This window comes from Lupinus angustifolius, chromosome LG16 (genome assembly GCF_001865875.1).
Source record: "Lupinus angustifolius cultivar Tanjil chromosome LG16, LupAngTanjil_v1.0, whole genome shotgun sequence".
Taxonomy (NCBI): domain Eukaryota; kingdom Viridiplantae; phylum Streptophyta; class Magnoliopsida; order Fabales; family Fabaceae; genus Lupinus; species Lupinus angustifolius.
Genome location: NC_032024.1, coordinates 8,074,993 through 8,098,254, shown reverse-complemented (window position 1 = coordinate 8,098,254; position 23,262 = coordinate 8,074,993). Strand labels below are relative to the sequence as shown.

Sequence of the window (23,262 nt, the reverse complement as noted above, 5' to 3'; positions counted from 1 at the left end):
TTGTTGATACTTGATATTCACATGCACATATTGAAGTGATCTAGACATTTCTTTTGAATAAGTCACTTAGCCATATAAGCCTACCTTGAACGAATTTATCCCTTGATAGCCCCTTTGAGACTTTTACATCTTTTATTGTTATTTAGCTCATTACAAGCTTATAAGTGAAAAACCATGATTGTCCTAACCTTAGGGAATTTTGGAGCTTTGGAATTGTTTTGGGAATGGGTATTAAAGTAAGAAAGGGTACACTGTTCTTCAAATCTTGTGGATTCTTGGTTATGTATTAATGGTTGATACAATTGTGTACATAAGTGTTCATAAAAAAACAAAAAAAACGAAAAAAAATAAAGAAAAAAACAAAAAGAGAAACAAAAGTGAATAAAAGGTTGAGTAAGGCAAAGATAGCTCATTACAAGCTTATAAGTGAAAAAACCATGATTGTCCTAACCTTAGGAAATTTTGGAGCTTTGGAGTTGTTTTGGAAATGAGTATTAAGTAAGAAATGGTGCATTATTCTTTAAATCTTGTGGATTCTTGGTTATGTCTTAATGATGGTTAATACAATTGCGTACATAAGTGTTCATACAAAAAAACGAAAATGAAAAAGAAAAACAACAAAAAGAGAAACAAAAGTGAAAAAAGGTTGAGTAAGGCAAAGAATATTGAAATTAGAGATTTGGTCTTATTTTAGGTTGATTTTTGCTTACTTTTTACGTATTCCCCATTGCTCATCTATTCCATTTGGTTTTACCTACATAACTCATATTTATCATACCTTGTCCTTGGTCCCATTACAACCTTGAAAAGTCCTTTTGATCTTTATGTGTATGTGCTTATGAAGTTGATGTTAGTGGCTTGTCAAGCCTATGGTTCTGGTTGTTTTCATGAAGTGCTTTGAGTGTAAACACTTGCAACCTAAGACACATGAGTGTAAACACTTTAGAGAGTATATCTTGTGAGATTCTATCATTGTTGTGACTCGCCTCTTGGTTTGATTGGTATCTTGGCATACTTGAATTCATTGGGTGATGTTCATGGATATCTTGATTTGATTCTTTTACTCTTGTGTGTTTAAATTTGCCCATTTCATTGCATTTCCTAGATTTCATTGTGAAATATGTGATTTTCTTAGGTTTCTAGTTTTTGTGATCTTCTTGCATGACTCACTTTGGTGAATATTGGTTAGCATAGCCTTATTTCTTGATTTTTCCCAGGAGTTCAAAAGGTTAAGTGTGGGGGTATTTGATGAGCAATATATTACACATTTTTCATAACCTTAATTTAGTATGATTGATTATTCTTGGTGTCTGATTGACTTTGTTTCACATGGTTTAGTGTTTTAGACTTTATTGGACTAATATTCCAAAAATGAGTTAATTTGGGATTATTTGGCCTGGTTAAATCTATTATCATTTTAAGATCACATTTGGCACCAATTGTATTTTGGGCATTATGGAAGTCGAGGATATGTGCTGAAGTGAAGATTGTATTTTTATTTTAGGAGTTGTTTTTATTGTAATTTAGCTTTGGGCCCATTGTATAGGCCCAATTCGGATTTATGTGTGTTGGAGGGGTTAAATTTAGATTCCTCACTCCAAAAAAACACACTTTACTTTTCCTCACTTTGAACAAGATTATATCACACTCATAGATAATGGTGAACCTCAAGACTTCTCAGAAGCTATGCATGCATTTGATAAATAAGAGTGGATTAAAGCCATGGAAGATGAGATGAACTCATTACATGAGAACCACACTTATGATCTGGTGGATTTGCCCGAAGGAAGAAAAGCCTTGAAAAAAATATGGGTTTATAGGCTTAAATTTGAATAAGGAAGATGACGACCAAGGTACAAAGCTCATATTGTTGTGAAAGGATGCAATCAGAAGAAAGAAATTGATTTTAATGAGATATTCTCACTAGTAGTGAAGTATACCTTCATAAGAGTAGCATTGGGTCTAGTAGCTAGCATAGACTTAGAAGTTGAACAACTTGATGTCAAAACAACTTTCTTACATGGAGACATCAAAGAAGAAATATATATGAAGCAACCAGAAGGTTATGAAGAACCAGACAAGGAACATTTAGTGTGTCGTCTGAATAAGAGTTTATATAGTCTAAAACAAGCCCCGGGACAGTGATACAAGAAGTTTGAATCCTTTATGGCCAAATACAGTTTCAAGAAGACAACTGGTGATCATTGTGTATTCATTAAAAGGTATGAAGATGGAAACTTTATTATCCTCCTCTTATATGTTGATGATATGTTAATCATTGGGTGTGACAAGACAAAGATTGTTGGTTTGAAGAATGCTTTAAGCATGTATTTTGTTATGAAAGACTTGGGTCCTGCAAAGCAGATCCTTGGAATAAGGATAATCAGAGATCGTTCCAAGAAGTTGTTATGACTACCACAAGAGAATTACATTGAGAAAGTTCTTAAGAGATTCAACATGGATAAGGTAAACTCTGTCAGTGTTCCACTTGCTGGACATTTCAAGTTAAAAAGAATGAAATATCCAACTAGTGATGAAGAAAGGAAAGAAATGAGCAAAATGCCTTATTCCTCTGTGGTAGGAAGCCTAATGTATGTTATGATTTTTACAAGACCAAATATTGCCCATGCAGTTGGAGTTGTGAGTCGATTCTTGTCCAATCCCGGCAAAGAACATTGGAATGTAGTAAAGTGGATATTGAGATATCTGAGGGGGAACTACCAAAAGATATTTATGCTTTGGTAATGAAGATCCTATATTAGTTGGATACACAGATGCTGACATCAGTTGATGAGATATTAGATTATCTAACTACTTTTACAGGAGGAGCTGTATCTTGGCAATCCAAGTTACAAAGATGTATTGCATTATCAACAACTGAAGCAGAATATATTGCAGCATCTGAAGCTGGAAAGGAGATAAAATATATGAAAAACATCTTGCATGAGTTGGGTCATGTTCAAGATAGATATGTTTTGCACTATGATAACTAAAGTGCAATTCACCTAGCTAAGAATCCTACGTTTCATTCTCGAACAAAGCACATTGATTATCGTTATCATTGGATACGAAATGCTTTGGAGGATGGTGATTTGCAGCTAGAGAAAATTCTTACAGATAACAACTAGTCCAACATGATGACCAAGACAGTTTCACTCAAGTAGCTAACAATTAATTCAGGAAGGGGGAGATTTGTTGGGAATCCTTCCTAATTGATGTGGAAGCAAGACCAATGAAGGTTGGTAGATGAACCATTGAGTACATTCAATGATAACTATTCCAATGTCTTGAAATTATTCCTTCAATCTTGAGAATTATGAAGTCTAACTTAGAAAGTTGGAGTAACACTTTTCAAAGTGTCTTGAAAAGTATGACAACAATTAATCATTCACTATGTCTTTATGATGAAGCCTTCCTCCCCTTCACTATATATAGGGGACTTGTGAGGAAAAGATACAAATAGCAAGTGAGAAAGAACAACATAGAGAGAAAGTGAGAGAGTTTATATCCACATAGTATGAGATTTGTATTCCTAGTGAGATATTAGAGAGAGTTTGTGTTTCCATCCTTTTTGGGTGAGATTGAGTGTTATCTTCTTTGTAAGAGAGTCAAATATTGTAATCCTACTTTCTATAGTGGAGATATTTTCTAGACTATGTCACGTGGTTGTTTCCTTCTCACATTGAGGAGGGTTTTCCACGTTAAAAATTATTGGTGTTATTCTTCTACTCTTCTCTATTTTCTTTATACATTTGTTGCTTCTACAAGTGTCCATTTTGAATCACACAGAAAATGAATATTGATTATGAATTTCCCAACTATGGATATGCAACTCAAGGAGTTTCAGGATCGCTTCTCTAAGATAACTACTCAACTATTTCTTTATATATCTTGTTTGAGTCTAGCCAATTTGTTCTATAGTTTTGATATGACAAAACTAATTTAATTTGCAACGTTTTATTTATGTGATTTTTGTTTAACTGATTTGGCATTGTGCTTGATAATCAACTTGAGACTTATATCATTGGTTTGTATAGCATTGTTGAATTGGTTTTTTATAAAAGGAATCAATAATATTTTAAATAAGTTGGTTGAAAATGGAAGGTACATCCTTATTACTTATTTGTTTATTTTCTTCTAAAGTTAGCCGTGATTTTATTTATTGTCATGTCATCTCTAGAAAGAGTATTTTCAACCATGAAGATTATAGAAAAAATAGATTGTGTAATAGATGCATGAATTAATGATTATTCACTAACCTATATTAAGCGAGAAACGTTCAACAATATTGACAACAAGTTGATCATTTATTAGTATTAAAATATGAAGCTGCATAGATGAAGTATGTAATTTATCTGATTATATATAATTGATATTTATTATTTTAATTGAAATAACATGACATACTCTATTTTCAAATCCCAAATAATCCTAAATTTTATTTTTAATCTACTAATAAGGTGTTGGTCTAGTAGTGTAAGCTCTTATTGAATCTTTAAGGTCGAAAGTTCGATACTTGAGAGCGACACTTGTTACAATGGCAGTCACGGATCCGAAATGGGTTAGTTCCTTACCTAAAAATGTGAGGGAATACCTTTAGCATCAATTTTTTTTTGTAATCTTGCTTACGTTTTTGTATAAAAAAAAATACATTCATGGACTTTTCCATTTTTTAAAGTCGTCTAACATGCTAAAAGTCATGCAGCTTAGGTAGTTTAGAGACTCGAAAGTAGTACTATTTTAACAAAACTAATCTGTTTGTTTTTTAGTTGAGTTTGTCGTTTTGGTCTTTGATAGGTAGGGTAATTAAACCTTGGCCGTATACGAGGATGAGGTAGAACTCTCTTTGAAGTAATAATAGTTTTAGGATTTGAACTTTTGATTTGGATATAAAGCTTATCTCGAAATATAATTTACTTTCATTGGGATCAATCATTTTTGGTAAAGTTAGGTTTACTATATCCTTTTACAATTTGGATCTCATCTTATTAACAACTATTAAATGAAAACTTTAAATAATACATTCAATATCTTAAAAATATTGTAATTACATTCATTATCTTCATTATTTGGAATTTTTTTGATAAAATAATATATAAAAATAACATTTTTTTTTTCAAATTATAACTAATACTTTCTTTACGATTACAATGAAATTAATAAAAGTAGAATTAATTCTCAAGAGTTAACGCAACATTAAAATTCAAACCCTCAATCGTGCTTTTCCTCTTCACTCAAATTAAATAAAAGAAGAGGTGTTATCATTTTTTGTTTATTATCACCTACTATAAAATATATATATATATATATATTAACATATATGTAATTTGATTAATGAACTACCGATTAAATTGTTGTGTGATTATACTAGTACCTTCATAAAAGTATTATTTAGGTTATTTTTTGGTTGAGATCTAGACAAAACATATATGAAAAGAATAAGATGATAGTCGACGTTCTTTTTCTCAGTGGTAGAAGAGTTTGATCAAGTTTGGTTCAGCCTACCCCACATCTCAATTTTATAACCTTCAAACTTTTGAGAATAACCCCACCAAACTTCTGTCTCCATTGTGAAACATTGGAGTAACTTAAGAGGCATAATATTTTTTAACTTTTTTTTAGTATATCTACTCTTGGAATAAATATTTGATGTTCTAAACTGTATCACAAACCATATCCTGAACCAATGTAAATATGTGATTTTAATTAAAAAATTAAATATTTATTATTTTTTTATTTATACTTTAATATCATGGTTCGAAACATAGTTTAAGATAGAGTAAAAGAAGTTTGTCCTTACTCTTGTGTGAATTGAATATCTTGCTGTAACTACAATTTGTTACTATTGGGATCAAACCACTTAATAATACTTTATATAAAAGTTGAAGTACACTGCACCTCGTGATTCTGTCCATATAAATCAAAGTTTCACACTACTATTTGCTATATCATGTCATTAGTCATTACATGATGGAATCTCTCTCAAATTTCCATTTATTCACACACATCTAATTCAAATTTTATTTTAGTCAACCACTTAATATATTTCATAATGGCACTATATAATACAACCACACTTTATCTACAACTAAACAAAAAGGAAAAACTGAAGAGATATAAAGGAGGTGAAAGAAACTAAACTAAGCTATGGGAAACACCATAGGAGGAAGTAAAAAAGCCAAGGTGATGAAAATAGATGGTGAAACCTTCAAGTTGAAGACGCCAACTACAACAAATGATGTTGTCAAAGGTTACCCGGGCTATGTTCTCTTGGATTCTCAAGCTGTTAAAAGTTTTGGGCTCCGAGCCAAGCCTCTAGAATTGAGCTATGAGCTTAAGCCCAAAAAACTCTATTTCTTGGTCGAGTTACCAAAATTTCAGCTCGACCAAGAAAAGGCACCACTACCAAGGAGAGTGCAATCTAGTGGCATTCGTGGTATGAATGCAAAGGATAGGCTTGATTTTTTGATGCTTTCAAAACGCTCTATTTCAGACCTTAATGTCACGAAGCCTTCATATATTGATGGGCCCAATCCAAATCATAATGGCCCCATGAGGGTCAAAATGAGGCTTCCTAAAGCCCAATTGGATAGGTTAGTGGAGGAGTGTCACGGTGGAGCAGAGGTGGCGGAAAAGATCATAAGTTTGTACATGGGTAACAACGGCAACAATGATGGTGGTGGTGCGATGGTGGAGGGGGAAGCGACACGCGCCGACATTCAAAATCATAAGCCAAGAAGGGTATGTATCTCTTTAATTATGATTTAGTTGTTTAGTTATGACATTAGTAAATTATATTCTGGAATCTTTGAAATATTATTACTTGGTTTTTGATGGTCTCATTTGGCTGCTTTGGTTCATAAGCATTAAACTAAGCTATTGCTTGATACACCTACATGCATAAAAGGTTTGTTGAATAGTGTTAACATGGTCCTTTTTTACTTTATTGGCAAAATTGTTTTAATAGTGTTATTCAAATAATAAAATACTCAATTGTAACATTTGTTGGGATTACGCACTCCACACATTGTTAGTTTCTTAGTCATAGTATAAGAAAATACCTTAATTAACACTAAAAAGAAGAATACTTAATAGTAGTTAATTGAATTGAGAATATGTGATTTTATGGAACACATCTATAATTTCTAAAAGTGTCATTGTACCATTTGTTGTGATTGATTAGAAAAATGCATGATTATTGATAAATAATGATTATCAATGCTAATATGAATTTAATATTTAAATGTAATAATAAGTAAATGGAGAACCAAAGTTCAGGTGAAATGCTTGACCGAGTATATAAAATATGAAATGATAAGAAAAAACTTTAATTTAATTCCATAATACACAAATTTTACAATAATGAATGTAAGTTAATATTATAAAAAACACTTTTAATATTTGTTTATTCAAAATGGGACATAAAGTGTGATTTTGATGTTTATCTAATTAGCCTATAATATTTGTAGCTTCCTAGTAATTCATATCTATTTGACTATTTCCATGCAAAAGGGTTTTTAAAATTGCACACTCATATCACATTGACAAACATATTATATTATATTAATTAGCTACTACATTATTCTTAGGTAATTATGTTAACTATTCTTGAATATGAATTTTCAGAAACGAGTCAGTTTCAGGCCAGTGGAACAAGGAGAAAATCATTTAGAAGCAGTTCCTATGTAGTCATTTATTAATATAGCAGAGATTTCAACAAGCCATATCACCATGATCATTTTGTGTTTGGGTGCTTCTGTAGCAAGTTTATTTTGTCATAGAAACTGTACCGAATGTATTGATCAATATAGATAGACATGTCTAGTGCTCATGTAAAAACCAAGATGCAAATGTTTGGCAAATATAACAAATATTTTAAGAATTTGTAAGAGATTCATTCCTTATTTTTTTTATACCAAAATTATCTCATCATATAGATAAATAACTAATCTTTTTTGTGGTACGTAACTATTGGAATTTACTTTATTGAAGTCATTAGTGGAAAGTTTTGAGTGTGAAATCTAAAAAACTCTCAAGTCTCACTTAAAAGAATTTTGAAAAAACAACTTCCAAGTCCTACATAGGAAAGATGATAAACTTGAAAAAAATCTCTCATGCTATAAATAGAAGCTCTCTCCCTTCATATTTTTTTCTTATCCCAAGTTGAGTAAATCTTTACTCAAGTTTTTCTTTCTCCCTTCATATTTTCTTGTCCCAAGTTGAGTACGTGTTTACTCAAGTTTTTCTTTCTCCCTCCTACTTTCTGTCGATGTATTTTCGACAAACTTCTTCCCTTTCTTTTCGTGGCACTAAGAATTGGCACATGCATCCAAATTCTAGGAATTTCGAGAACTGGCGCTAGTAGTCAGATTGTGGGAAAAGAATTAGCACGGGTAGTCATATTGTGGATATTTCTAGAATTGACACTCGTAGCCATATTGTGAGTATTTCGAGAATTGACACTAGTAACCATATTATAGTGGGTGTATTCGAGGTCAGTTCTTATAGAGCAGTAGAAATTTGATAACGAAGATCTAAATTGTTTTATCCTAGGGACGGCGTGGTTGATAGTTTGCTTGCACATTTTGGGTAATGTCATGAAACGTCTTAAAGAGAATGACATGGTCGTAACTTAGCCAATAAGTATTATTCTGTGCCATTTAGAATTGTTTCAAGCTATAGTAGCAACAATTTTAAGACGTTTCTACTGCAATGACGTTCGTAAATAATATTACTGGACCGGACAATTTTGACCATAACAAATCATTGGTTTGATGAGACAAATTTGAAACGGTAACAACATAATATAAATTTTTTCCACACTATGAGAAGAGTTGTCCATGTTTTGAAAATTGATGTCCCGACGGTGTTGGAAAAAAAAGAAATGGATAAACTAACTATTGATATAGTTCTCTAGAATGAAAATGATTATCTTTGTAGGAATTTCATTTTGAATGGGTTGTCAGGTGATCTCTATGATTACTACGCCCATACAAGTCTGTCAAATTAATTTGGTATGCACTTGAAAAGAAATATGATACTGAAGAAGCAAGTTGGCTGAGAAACTTGCTTGTAGAGATTCCTATATGGGAGAAACCAATATCAGCTACGTTAATCCATTGTGATAGTACAACGGCTATTCAAAGATTGGGAACCGCTTTTATAACGATAAGAAACGACAAATATGTCATAAGCACAATACCGTTAGAGAGTTAATCTCTACAGGAGTATACATATAGAATAACTTAATATATCCTTTGACGAAAGGACTAGCTAGAGAGAAAGTCTAAAATACTTCTAAGAGTATGAGAATGTTGTCCTTAGAATGAAGATAACTTATGATGATAACCCGAACTAAGTGACTGGAGATCCCAAGAAATAGGTTTAATGAGTAATAACAAGTTGTGAAGTGATATGAGAATGAACATGCTATAAAATGATAAGAATCATGATTCATGCACTACATGTAAGGATTAGTTAAACTCTTAATGAAATCTATACTCCAATTGGAGTGAAGTACCTAGACTACAGGAGTACGCTTGATAAGCTCACATCTACGACTGTGAAAGTGAATGTCGCTTCCTATGAAATTTAAGGGCATAAATTTCTATAGCGTTCACTATAATGGGTAGACGTGCATGACCTTTAACGCACATGCATTACATAATACACTTTTGAAAAGGTTGCGTAGTTGATGCTGGAGATAGAGTTCAAGACTATGAGTTACTCTAGTAAAATCTGGATCTTACTCATTATGCAAAAGTTTAAATCGCATTATACTTTTATTTATGCACAATCTTATCAAGACTACATAAATTCTCGGAAATTGTTTGCTTTGTTGGAAACCAATAGTGTGAACTTTAATGTGTGAAATCTAAGAAACTCTCAAGTTCCATATAGAAGAATTTCGAAAAAAACAACTCTCAAGTCTCACATAGGAAAGATGAGAAACTCTAAAAAATCTCATGCTGTAAATAAAAGTTTCCTTCCTTCATATTTTCTTGTCCTAAGTTGAGCATGTTTTTACTCAACTTTTTACTGGTACTTTTCGCCGATGCATTTCCAGCAAAATTTTCTCTCTCTCTCTCTCTCTCTCTTTTTCTGTGACACTAAAAATTGGCACAAGAAGCCAAATTGCATAAATTTCGAGAAGTGACACTAGTAGTCCGATTGTGAGAAAAAATTGACACGAGTATCCATATTGTGAGTATTTCAAGAATTGACAATAGTAGCCATATTGTGATTATTTCAAGAATTGACACTAGGAGTATTTCGAGAATTGACATTAGTACCCATATTGTGGTGAATGTATTTGAGATCGGTTCTTACAATACAATAAAAATTTGATAATAGAAATCTGAGCTGTTTTATCCGAGGATGACATGATTAATAGTCTGTTTGCTCATTTTAGGTAGTACCACAAAACGTCTTAAATAGAGCGACATTTTCTTGACTCAGCTAGTAAATATTATTTCATGTCATTTAGAATTGTTGCAACCTTTAACAACAATAACTATCTCTCTCAACAAGTATTACTCTCAAAACCAAACCAAACCTTTGGCGTTCTACGATACCAAGAACCTATTTTGAGATTCATTTCTCATCTAAACTCTAAAGCACTATAGTTATGCCAAGAGCTTTAGTTTTGTTAATCACTCTTGGTTTTTAATTTTTATTTTTTAAAACTCAATATCAGTAGTTATAAAGGGTTTTTAATTATGTAAAAAGAATCTGCAAGAACCTATTTTTAAACTAAAAACAGGAGGGATTACAAACATGATATACCTAAGTATATCTTTGATAAGCATGAAAGAACATTGCTAAACTTTAGAAAAGTATTTTGCATATTCCACATAGCAATGCTGAGATAAAAGTAACATTAAGATGAGGCATTCAGCAAGGAAAATTTCTTGCCCATCATAGGCACTACAATTAAATAGTAACCTCTGTAAACACAATCTTTTATAAAAAAAATACACTTTCATAATGTCCAAAAACCATACAATGACAAGTGTCAACATTTGATTCGAGCAAGAGGTACCCACCTAAGAATTTCTTACCACATAGTGGAAGAAGCAGTACACTAAATAGCATGTAAGTCACAGCAAGTGTTAAGCATTTCAAACTTCAAATAAGGAAGCATGAGTTATTCAACTTCCTTTTCGCTTTATTATCGAGTGCTTGATATCGTCTCTCGTTATTATCGAGTGCTTGATATCGTCTCTCGTTATTATGAGTGCTTGATATCATCTTTCATTATTACCGAGTGCTTGATATCGTCTCTCGCAATAACTGGCAAGTCACAAAGTTGAAACAGATGCTCATTTAGACCAACCTGCAATCAAACTTATTTCTAATGGCTTCCCAGAAGGCAGGTATTGAGATGTCATCAGGTACTTCCTTAAATGATGGTAGATAGTTTACATCAACAATTACATGGTCATGAGTCCCCTCCTGAATTACAACATCAAACCCAAAGATGCTAAGATGAAGCTTTTTCCAAAGCCAATGCGCAGCGTCTGTAACGAGCTTAAGATCAATAGATATATTACTGTTATTGGCTCCAGAATCCTGAATGCTGTCAGCAGTGGGTAGAGATTTTAAGCTATCAAACAATAGAGGTTTGAGGTCATCACCATTATATGATTTCATCAAAATACCAGCATTCGGTATCGATTTCTTGACAGCGTAGAAAACTTTCTCACCCAAGACATAAAATTTGTACAGAGTGGATGAATGATCCACATATTCCTGAATAACTGCAGGAAGAGGAACATTTAAATTCATAAAATCATTGACTCTGAAAACAATTGCCATCGTGTGTGCATCACTCACGCCACAGGCAACTTTGGGTTTTACTATACATGGAAGAGACAATCTAGCTTCAGCTAATCCAGTCGCAAAGTTAAATTCGTCAAAATTGTTAACTTTCAGAAAACGAGCCCCTCTGATCGAATAACTGCCTTCAGTGTTTAGTTCTTCCAAGCCAAGTAGGACCTTTTGAATTTCTACCCGATCCAATAAAGGATAAATGTTACTCAGAGGGTCAACCACACAGAAATCCTTGTGATGTTCCAAATATCTTTGTAGTTCTTGCATGTTGTGTGTAAAAGTAAGTTTGCTCCCTTCAATAGATACTATTTCATCAGTGGCTTTATGGAGAACTATGTCAACATCCTTTAGTTGAGATGACAAAGACAGCTTCGACGTGAGAGGCACAAACATCAACCCATTTTTGGTAGGACACAAAGGGAATGCACCCCTTTTCGCAAAATCTTCCACACGAGAAGACTTCATTATATACCCCACAGTCAAGGCATTGGTTTCAATTGACGTTTTATTTAAGCGGCATATAGTCAATGGTAACTCTTCTAAATTTTCAATCTGAAGCGTATTCAGAGTGTCAAATGAACTTTCGCCTCCAACTTTCAGAGCAACAATCATCCAACTATAGTTGCTTAATTTAGGTAAGAACTCTTTTTTGTTAGAAACCAGATAAAGAATACTATCATCGGTATTGCTCCATGCAGGCATAACCTCACTTATAAGATCATTTAAGATAAAACAATCGAGTGGGTACAAACTTGCGATTCTTTTGAGAATACTCACCTTGTCAATGGGAATGCCCATGTCATAAGAAATTCCCAAATGGATCCTGGACAGAAAGAGTGTTCGGACAAGAGACTCAGCTCCTGGACGCAGTAAGGATACATTTTTATCATCATCGCCTTCAGCCAGGAGTACTGACTCATCTAATATCACTCTCTTCACTAAACCCATCTGAGAATAGACGCACCACTACAAAAACAGAATACAGTTATCAGTACACATTTATTCAAGAAATTTAAAATTTTTAAAAATGTAAAATTGTTCTCATCAAACACACATTTACATGTAATTTTATTGATTAACTTATTTAATTAATATTATCCACTATAAAACTGTTATAAATATTTAGAAAGAAATCCAGAATACTAGATTTGTCCAACACACATATTTTATAAAAACAATCATCTAACAATGCATGTATCAACGTAAAATAACTATAACTTTATCAGTTTTTAATGAATTTCTGCAGATTAAAAGAACAAATAAAAATTATACAGCAACCTATCTGTTTTCCAAATTAGCTTATTAGCCACATCCCATTCAGTTTAGTTTTTATCATAACACAATGTAGCATCCTCCTTCGAGATAAGATCTTTATAACCAATAAATATTCCAAAACAAGAAATCAACTGCTTTCATATTATTTCTTCAGTGGGAAGGCCAAAACTCATCTCCCTTTTCAAGGATGACTCTTCTTTATCTGTGATTCCACATGGAACAATGTGACCAAAGTAGTCCATAACTTCGATCACCGAGTCCGATGATACGAAGCAATGCATTAGGATATAAAATGGCTTAGTGTGGACAATAAAATGCAATGTCACCTCCCCTTTGGGTGTAGTGAAGTTTAGCTCCTATTTGTTCTAACTCTTTCTTGGGGATTAATAGATTGTGATCAATTCTTCTTTTATCAACATTATATGTAGGTGGATGTTGCAAAGACAAAAGGGTATTACATATCTTATGAGATTTCTAAAATAAGCCAACTTTTACATAAGTCTTATTGCATCAAAATAGTTGAAAATTCCAAGTTTCAAACATCATGGCTTCTCAAAATCCCCATTTCATGTACACCATAAAATGATTAATTCCATAATCTATTTCATTACCTACTCTTATTTAGAAATTAATTAACAATATTTGAGGTTGCAAACATAAAAAGAATACAATTTTAGATGATGGGTAAAGGTAAAGTTTTGATTTTTGAAAACAGGTCCAAACATAGCAGAGATTAGAGTAAAATAAAAATGAAAAGTCGAAAAAATCAAACATGCAAATTGGAAGAGGGAGAGATGAATCTAACTCATACCAGGCACAAAGATTTTCTCTGTCTGATCTGAGGAACTTGCCTGTTCCAAATCGTGGGTTGAAATTTGAGGAAAATGGGTTGCTAGGAATGAACTATAAGATCAGACTTTCAAAGTTTACTTCGTAAGTGTTTGAGAAAGATGATAAAGAAAGAAGAGGTGCAATTGGAACATTGATCCCAACAAAATAGAAAAAGATCGAGACTATAGTTCGAGGCTTAAAAAATTTGAGAAGAAAATGTATAAAAATATTTATATAGTATATAAAAAAAGTAAAAAATATATATAATTATCTGTCATTCATATTTAATTATTATTGTTTAATAATTTATTAAATGTATATAAACTAATTATTTATTGATATTACGTTCAGAAAATTGGGCATTTATAAAACAGTAAATGCACAATTCCCTCTCAATATTTTTGTGTATGATTTTAATTCTAGTAATGTACAAGATATCCTAAAGTTGACAAGACTATAAGTGTTTATACTAATAACATCAATCTAGTAATGTACAAGATATAAGTGTTTATACTAATAACATCAATCTAGTAATGTAAGATCTCAACAGATCTTTTAATAAACTTAAACTTAAGGATGGTCAAATGTTAGATTCATGTGATGACATTGATAGGAGGAGAAACGTATAGGAGGAGAAACATACAATCTAAAGGATGCACATTTGTTGTCTCACACTTAGTGTCATTCCATGTGTTATGATTTTGTGATTGGTTGAAAATATCAGTGTTGTTAATACCGTACTGGTCATCAAGCCGGTTAGGGTACTGGTATAGTGGTATAGCGGTTCAACCGGTGGTTCACTAATTAAACTGCATACCTGCGAAATTAGATATAAAAATATAATATATTATTATTAATGTTGAAAAATTAATAAAAAAATCAATATTTTTTTCAATTTCATTAAAAAATTAATTTAAATAAAAAACTAGCCGGTATGACCAGTACGGTTCAATTGAAAACCAGCCGGTATGACCGGTTTTGGCCAATTTTAATCGGTATGATTGCATGACTGTTATAGTTACTGTACTGTACCGGTATTGAGACCATTCACCGGTTTACCGGTTGAACCGGCCGGTACGAACCAGTTTTTATAACACTCGAATATATATATTTTTAAGTTAAAATTTAAATTTTAAGTATTTTTATGATCATTCATAACTTATGGTACATATATGTTGTTGTAGCTAGAATTACTTATGCCTGCATTTCTATTTCCTTGATTTCTTCAAGATTGATTTGAGTTGAAAGAGTTGATGGTGTTTTTTTGTCTCCATAGTCTGCTCCCTCATGTTGCCTCTCTTGTTGTAAGACCATTGAAAACACTTTGTTCATGGAGGGTAGTGGTTCCATTAAAAGTATTTGTGCCTTCACTATGTCATAATGGTCACTGAGTCCTTTTAAGAAGCACATGGTGTGTTTAGATTCCCTGTAGTTCTTGTTTATCTTTGTCATATTGCAGCTACATCTTACACTGCAAGTGCATCTTGGTAAAGGTCTCAAATCTTCTATCTCATCCCATGAGGTCTTTAAGTCAGTATGGAAGGCTGATACATCCCTTTCTCCTTGTCTCATGTAATGTATCTCTTGTAAAAGATAAGAGGTTCTGAAGTGATCTCCCTTTGAGATTTGTTCCTTTAAATCTTCCCAAAGATCTTGTGCATTGTCTATGTAAACAATACTTTGTGCTATTGATTGTGTTAGTGACTTAGTGATCCAAGAGATCATCATGTGTTGCATCTGTCCCAAACATCATAGGTTGCATCTGATTCTTCTAGAGCTTGTATCCTACCAAATACGAATCTGAATTTGTTCTTTGATGAAAGAGCTCTCTTCATAGATTTGATGAAAGATATTTCTTCATAGATCTTGACCATGAATGGTAATTCTTTCCATTCAGTGGTGGAGAAACCAATGTGAAGCCTGGATTTTCTCCAGGATGCAAGTAGTAAGAATTTGTTGGATTCTGCGAGGTATCCATGGCTTGGTATGGATGTTGAATTTCATCAGATTCAGTGTCCATGATGAAGATGGTTTTGAAGGAATAAAGAAGATAGAAGATAGATTCAGTGTCCATGATTTAGTTTTAGTAGCAGTGCTCTCATTAGGAGAGCTCTGATACCATATTGAAATTCATTGGATGAATAAGAAATATAGTGTATGATATTATTGAATGAATGAATTATATTGATAATTCAAGAGTATGTGGCTTACAAGTATATATAACCTAGATTGCTTGTGAAAGAAGCAATATAACAAACTTAACTAACTTGTAACTAAACTATTAACATATTTAACACATGCTAAAATAAAGGAATAACTCTACTACTAAAACTAATCCTAACTAAAAGGACAAAAATAAAACAAAGATGCACAGACTTGGCTAAGCTAGGTGCGCCAAGGTGCATCATGATGCATCAGAAATGATGCGCCAAGGATGTGGGTTGGTGCGCCAATGATGTGTGCTGATGCGCCAAGGATTAATGATGTCACGGTCATGTCTTGTATTCTCGGTCAGAAAACCTCGATCACGATGCACCAAAAATCCTCGGTCAAGTGCTCTAGCTGATTCGGTCACAATGCACCAGAAATCCCCGGTCATGGTCTTGAAGCTGGCTCGGTCAAAATATACCTGTTGCAATGCAAAATACGCATCATGCCTAATAAGACATGTGCATGGAATAAAACATGGATTATATTTAATAAAAATATATTCAAAAACAAAAAAATAGATTATGTTGATAATGGTTGTGGTATAAACATTTGTACAATTCCTATCACTCATCATATTCTATTATTTTAAGCAAGTGATTGCAATAAAATAAATGTTGGGGTAGACACCTACATTCTAGGATGAGGATCAGATGTCGTCATTCCTATCTCACTTGATGTCCCCAATAGAAAATTTCATTTAATCAAAAAGAAAAATTATAATAACAGAAATTAACATTTTTACATTATTCTATGAAGTTTGATTAACTTGATACACGGTGATATGAATTTCTTGGGATATATGATCCTTATCCCGCATTCCAATAGTAAGCATAGTATTGAATATTGGCTAAAAGAAAAAGATGATATAAAGACTTTCTTGAGCCAAACAAAAAAAAGTGGCTAAAGATCATCTTGAAGAAAGGGAGAATTTCTAGCCAAGTAAAAAGAAGTGGCTATGGTGAAACCAACATCAATGCTCTTTTTCTTTGGCCACATAATCTTCAAGAGCTTTGACTATAAATAGGAGTGCTTCATGCCATTGTAAGACACACCAAATACTTAGCTTAGTGCATATTATATCTTCTTATTCTCTTGTTCTAATTGTATGAGAAATACTTAAGTGAGAGTAAAATTGGGTGTACTTGGGTTTTGAGAAGTTAGTGAAACACTTGTAGTTTTCTTTTATCATAGTGGAATAATCCTTGTTGCTCTTGAGTTGTGGACATAGGCAAATTGCCCAACCACATTAAATTCTCGGTGTCATTTTCTCTATTATATTTTCTCCATGGGTCTTCCGCTCCAACAAACTGGTATCATAGCTCGTAGACCTCTTCCATTCTAAGTCGTACGATCTAAAAGAAAATTCTTAGTATGCTTTGTGTTTGCAGCATTATTTGATCTTACACACCAGAAAAGAATTGTTCTTGTTTCTGGAAAAGTATAATAGTGTGAAAGTGCATGTCTAGGAAAGTTCTATCTTAGGAAAGACCTGATATTTATGCGTGTCTGTTAAGACCCACCTCTCTTTCCTGGGAACTTTCCTAGTGTATGTTCACGGACTACGATATTGTTCTGGTATATGGTTATCATGGTGAGTGGTAAATTTGATTTGGAGAAATTTAATAGAGAAAATGATTTCAACCTCTAGCGATTGAAGATGAAAGCTCTACAAGTTCATCAAGGCTTGGGCAAAGCCTTGGAAGGTAGAAACAAGTTACCATAGAGTCTGACCAAGGACGAGAAGGATGAAAACTTGGAAAAAGCACATAGTGCAATTTTGTTGTGCTTTGGAGATGAAGTTCTACGAGAAGTTTCATATGAAACTACAGCTGCTTCATATGGTTGAAGTTGGAAAGCCTATACATGACGAAGTCACTCACCAACAGGTTGTATTTGAAGAAAAGAATGTATACTCTTCAAATGCAGGAAGGAAAGCCCATAAAAGATCATCTGGATGAATTTAACAAAATTATTCTTGATCTAAAGAATATTGATGTTAAAATTGAAGATGAAGACAAAAAAATTCTTCTACTATGTTCCCTTCCAATTTCTTACTAGCACTTCATCGACACCGTGATGTATGGTCGAGAAGATCTGACCTTGGACGAAGTAAAGGCGGTGTTGCACTCGGAAGAACTGAAGAAAAGAGTATCAGATTCGCAATATGAGGGCTCGAGTGAAAGTCTCTTTGCTATAGGAAGAATAGAGAGGCGAAATCAATTTGGTGAAAGAGGGAAATCTAGGTCCAAGTCTAGAGTGAAACCTAGAAAGTATAAATGCTTCCACTGTCACAAGGAGGGGCATATAAGAAAGAATTGTCCAAAGTGGAAAGGCAAGGAAAAGATTTATGAATATGGAGATGCAGATGTATTAAATGGCTATGATAGTGCAAATGCACTAATTGTCTCAGAACACGACTCAAAAGATGAATGGATACTTGATTTTGGATATTCGTATCACATGTGTCCTACTAAGGATTGGTTTTCAACTTACCAATCCTTAGATGGGGGCAATGTCCTTTTGGGAAATAATGCTCCCTGAAAGGTCATCAACATCGGCACAATTAGAATCAAGATGTTCGAGGAATCATAAGGACGTTGACAGATGTAAGGCATGTTCCAAAATTGAAGAAAAATTTGATTTCCTTGGAAACACTAGATTCACAAGGTTATAACTACAATGGTTAAAGTGGAGCTATAAGAATATCTAAAGGCGTTATGGTTGTAATGAAAGGAAAGAAACAGAATAATCTCTATATGTTACAAGGAAACACAATCACGGGTGTTGTTGTCTCCTCAACATCTGATTCTGATGTCACCAAACTATGCCATCTAAGAATGGGTCATGTCAGTGAAAGAGATCTAACCGAGTTGGCCAAACAAGGATTATTATGCGATCAACAAGTCGGGAAGGTAGACTTTTGTGAACATTGTGTTTTCGGAAAGCAATGTCGGATAAAATTCAATGCTACAGTTCATCGAACAAGAGGCACGTTGGATTATGTACATTCTGACTTGTGGGATTCTTCCCAAGTACCTTCTCATGGTGGTAGCAGATACATGTTAACATTCATTGATGACTATTCAAGGAAGGTGTGGATCTTCATTTTGAAACACAAAAGTGAAGCATTTGTCAAGTTCAAACAGTGAAAAACCTTGATCGAAAAGCAAACCGGGAGAAAGATCAAGAGAGTGAGAACTGACAATGGTCTAGAATTCTACAGCAGAGAATTCAGAATTTTTTGCAAGGATCACGATATTGTGAGATATTATACCGTGAGGCAAACTTCACAACAAAATGGACTTGCAGAACGAATGAACAGAACCTTACTTGAAAGGACAAGATATATGTTGTCAAATGCTGGATTGCCAAAATAATTTTGGGCGGAAGCTGTCAGTACAGCTTGTTACTTGATCAATAGATATCCATCAACGACCATTGGTTTTAAAACTCCAGAAGAGATGTGGTCGGGTATTCCAGCAAATTATGAAAATTTGAGGATATTTGGTTGTCTTTCATATGCTCATAACAAAGAAGGAATACTTGATGCAAGAGCATTGAAATTTATTTTTCTTGGATATCTTGATGATTTGAAAGGATATAAGTTATGTGAAAGGGTATAAGTTATGGTGGCCAGAGAAAAGAAAGTGCATTATTAGTAGAGATGTTACTTTTAATGAAGCTGAAATGCTAAAGCCTCATATAGAGTCATCAAGTGAAAATGAAGATCTTAATATCTTGGAAAAGGTGGAGTTTGAGGTGGAGCCAACAAAAGAAAAAACATTTGATCAAGAAGAAAAAGTCCATGATGCATGTACTGATACTGATATCTCCCAATTACAACATTATCAGTTGGCTAGGGACAGACAAAGGAGACATATAAAACCTCCAGCAAAGTATGACTATGCTAATCTGGTGTCATACGCTCTAAATGTTGATGATGATATCAATAATTGTGAACCACAGTCATATGAAGAAGCTATCAACAACAAAGAAGCTTCCAATTGGATTTCTACCATGACAAAGGAAATTAAGTCTCTTTATAAGAATCATACTTGGGTTCTTGTGAAGCGGCCGAAGGCTCAAAAGATTGATGGATACAAATGGGTCTTTAAGAAGAAGGAAGGAATCCCCGGGGTTGAAGATGCAGGATTCAAGGTGCGATTAGTGGCCAAAGGTTTTACACAAAGAGAAGGCATTGATTTTAATGAAGTTTTCTCTCCTGTGGTAAAACATAGCTCTATTCGCATCCTACTTGCAATTGTAGCTCAATTTGATCTAGAACTTGAGCAACTAGATGTCAAAACGACATTCTCGCATGGTGAGTTGGAGGAACAAATCTACATGAAACAACCTGAAAGATTTGAAGTTCAAGGGAAAAAAGATCATGTTTGCTTGCTGAAGAAATCTTTATATGGCCTAAAACAATCTTCCACATAATGGTATCGACAATTTGACACCTTCATGCTTGAAAATGAATATTTCAAAAGTGAACATGATAGTTGCGTCTACTACAAGAAGCTTGCAAATAAGTCATTCATATATTTGCTTTTATATGTTGATGACATGTTGATCGCATGTAAGAACATGTCAGAAATTAGAAACTTGAAAGCTCAATTGAGCTTAGATTTTGAAATGAAGGACTTGGGAGCTGGAAAAAAATTCTGGGAATGGAGATTCAGAGGGATAGAAAAGAGGGGACACTCTTTCTATCACAAAAGAAGTACATTGAGAAAGTGTTGGAACGCTTTGGCATGCAAAATGCTAAACCAGTCACTACTCTATTGGTGACTCATTTCAAATTTTCAATGGCCTTGTGTCCAAGAAAGATGTTGGAAACAAGATTACTGAATATGTTGACTCGGATTATGCTAAAGATCTAGATAAGCGAAGATCGCTCACCGGATATGTCTTTACATTGTGTGGTTGTACTATTAGTTGGAAAACAATACTACAATCAATTGTTGCTTTGTCTACAACTGAGGCAGAGTACATCGCAGTAACAAAAGCTGTAAAGGAAGCCATTTGGGAGAAAGGTCTAATTGAAGAGTTGGATATACAACTCGAAGAAACAACAATCTATTGTGATAGTCAAAGTGTTATACATCTGACAAAAATCCAATGTATCATGAAAGAACTAAGCATATTGATGTTCGGATGCACTTTATCAGAGACATAGTGGAGAGAGGAGTTGTTAGAGTGGAGAAAATACCCACTATAGATAATCCGACGGACATGATGACGAAGCTAGTTCCAACTACCAAGTTCAGACATTGTCTGAACTTGATTAATATTCAGAATCTCTAGTGAGCATGAAGAAGAGTAGTAAGAGAATAACTATGATAGTCTTTTAGCCAATGTGGAGATTTATTGAATATTGGCTAAAAGAAAAAGATGATATAAAGACTTTCTTGAGCCAAGCAAAAAAAGAAGTGGCTAAAGATCATCTTGAAGAAAGAGATAATTTCTAGCCAAGTAAAAAGAAGTGGCAATGGTGAAACCAACATTAATGCTCTTTCTTTTTTACCATATAATCTTCAAGAGCTTTGACTATAAATAGGAGTGCTCCATGTCATTGTAAGATACACCAAATACTTAGCTTAATGCATATTCTCTCTTCTTGATCTCTTGTTCTAATTGTGTGAGAAATACTTGAGTGAAAGTGAAATTGGGTGTACTTGGGTTTTGGGAAGTGAGTGAAACAATTGTAGTTCTCTTTTATCATAGTGAAATAATCATTGTTACTCTTGAGCTGTAGACATAGGCAAATTGTCGAACCATATTAAATTCTCGGTGTTATTTTCTCTATTATATTTTCTCCATGAGTCTTCCGCTCCAAATGACAAAATTAAGTACCTCAAATGCAACATAACTAGTGCTAAATTCAAGATCCAAATTAGCTAAAATATCAAGCATTCCATGCTATCACCATAAACAGGGGCAGATCTTCCATAGGACAGGTGGGGGCAGTTGCCCCCCCTCAAATATTTCAAAAAATTATTATAGATATATTTTTTGGTATATTTCAACATTCAACAACAAAACTTAAGCATAAGAGTGTAATATTTATGCATGCGTATTGTTAGTATAAATATTTATACACATTCACTACATCATCCATCATTCAATTAGATTACTTTTTTAAAGAGTTAATGAAGATTAGATATGAATGGTGGATGATGAAGTGACAATATATAAAATTTATACGTTGTCAGTGCATACATTTTTCTCTCAAAGAACAATACATTTTATTGGACAAGAAAAAATTCAATATTCTCTTCAAAACTCTCATCCTCTATCAAGCTTTACTCTCTTTAGTATCACATGACACATTCCCCTCCCCTATCTAGGATATAGCTTCATATAACTCTCCAACTCAAACCCATTTTTTCATCTTAAAAATGTCATATTTACTCTTCATAAATTAGTTTTCTTCAATTACTTTTCCATAGGCACATTATCATATGATTATGAAGTCATGACATGATTACTTATGATTTTTTTGTTTGTTGCATCAGATTCCATTCATGGGCGTTCGTATTCTTTGTTAGTGAACTATTTTTTGATTAATCAATTTTAGTGGGGTTATTCCATTCTCTATGTATGTTGCTCTTAATTTTGTTATCTCTATCTTTATTTTTATTTTTCTCTTTACAATTTTATTTTAAATATTATAGTTTTATCAATCTCAAGCATACATTATTTTGATTCTCTATTTAAGAAGACATAAAAACTAACTTTTATGCTCAATTTTGTATTCTTGTGAGTTTAAAAATATATAATGTTTATAGGAGATAATGAACTTCTTTGTGCTTAGGAATATTTGTAATTTCTTGATAGATTTGTTATGTTAAATTTTCTATCATGTTTTTTGGGAATTCAAACATGAGAAAATAACTCATTTTTACATTTAAAATTTATATATATTCTAATAATTTCATATGTTAGTTATGTATAAATCATAATCCTACCCCCTCTAAAGTTATGATCAAGATCCGCCACTGACCATAAATATATAAATATGACAAACACTCACCTTTTAGTACTTCTTAGTGGATGAGACTCAACTCAAAGGTAAGATTATTTACTTAATGATAAAAAAAATTTGGTTCA

The 23,262-nt window shown here is 33.2% G+C and overlaps 2 protein-coding genes and 1 pseudogene across 4 annotated transcripts; 1 reads left to right on the top strand and 2 right to left on the bottom strand.

The window, feature by feature from the left end:
* LOC109329131 (uncharacterized protein At1g66480-like) lies at positions 6,087 to 7,875 on the top strand. The gene is made up of 2 exons (XM_019562803.1): positions 6,087 to 6,741; positions 7,627 to 7,875. Exons 1-2 carry the CDS (start codon positions 6,148 to 6,150, stop codon positions 7,687 to 7,689), a joined length of 657 nt encoding a protein of 218 aa, XP_019418348.1. The 5' UTR covers positions 6,087 to 6,147; the 3' UTR covers positions 7,690 to 7,875.
* On the bottom strand, positions 10,969 to 14,055 carry LOC109328834 (inositol 1,3,4-trisphosphate 5/6-kinase 4-like). 3 transcript variants are annotated; one of them, XM_019562440.1, is made up of 3 exons: positions 13,919 to 14,055; positions 11,286 to 12,798; positions 10,969 to 11,224 (listed from the first exon to the last, which is right to left on the bottom strand). In XM_019562440.1, exon 2 carries the CDS (start codon positions 12,778 to 12,780, stop codon positions 11,326 to 11,328), a length of 1,455 nt encoding a protein of 484 aa, XP_019417985.1. In that variant the 5' UTR covers positions 12,781 to 12,798; positions 13,919 to 14,055; the 3' UTR covers positions 10,969 to 11,224; positions 11,286 to 11,325. The 3 variants fall into 3 exon arrangements, with proteins under 3 accessions (XP_019417985.1, XP_019417984.1, XP_019417986.1); XM_019562439.1 differs by having other exon boundaries at positions 10,969 to 12,798; XM_019562441.1 differs by having other exon boundaries at positions 10,969 to 12,780.
* LOC109329281 lies at positions 12,945 to 22,065 on the bottom strand (annotated as a pseudogene).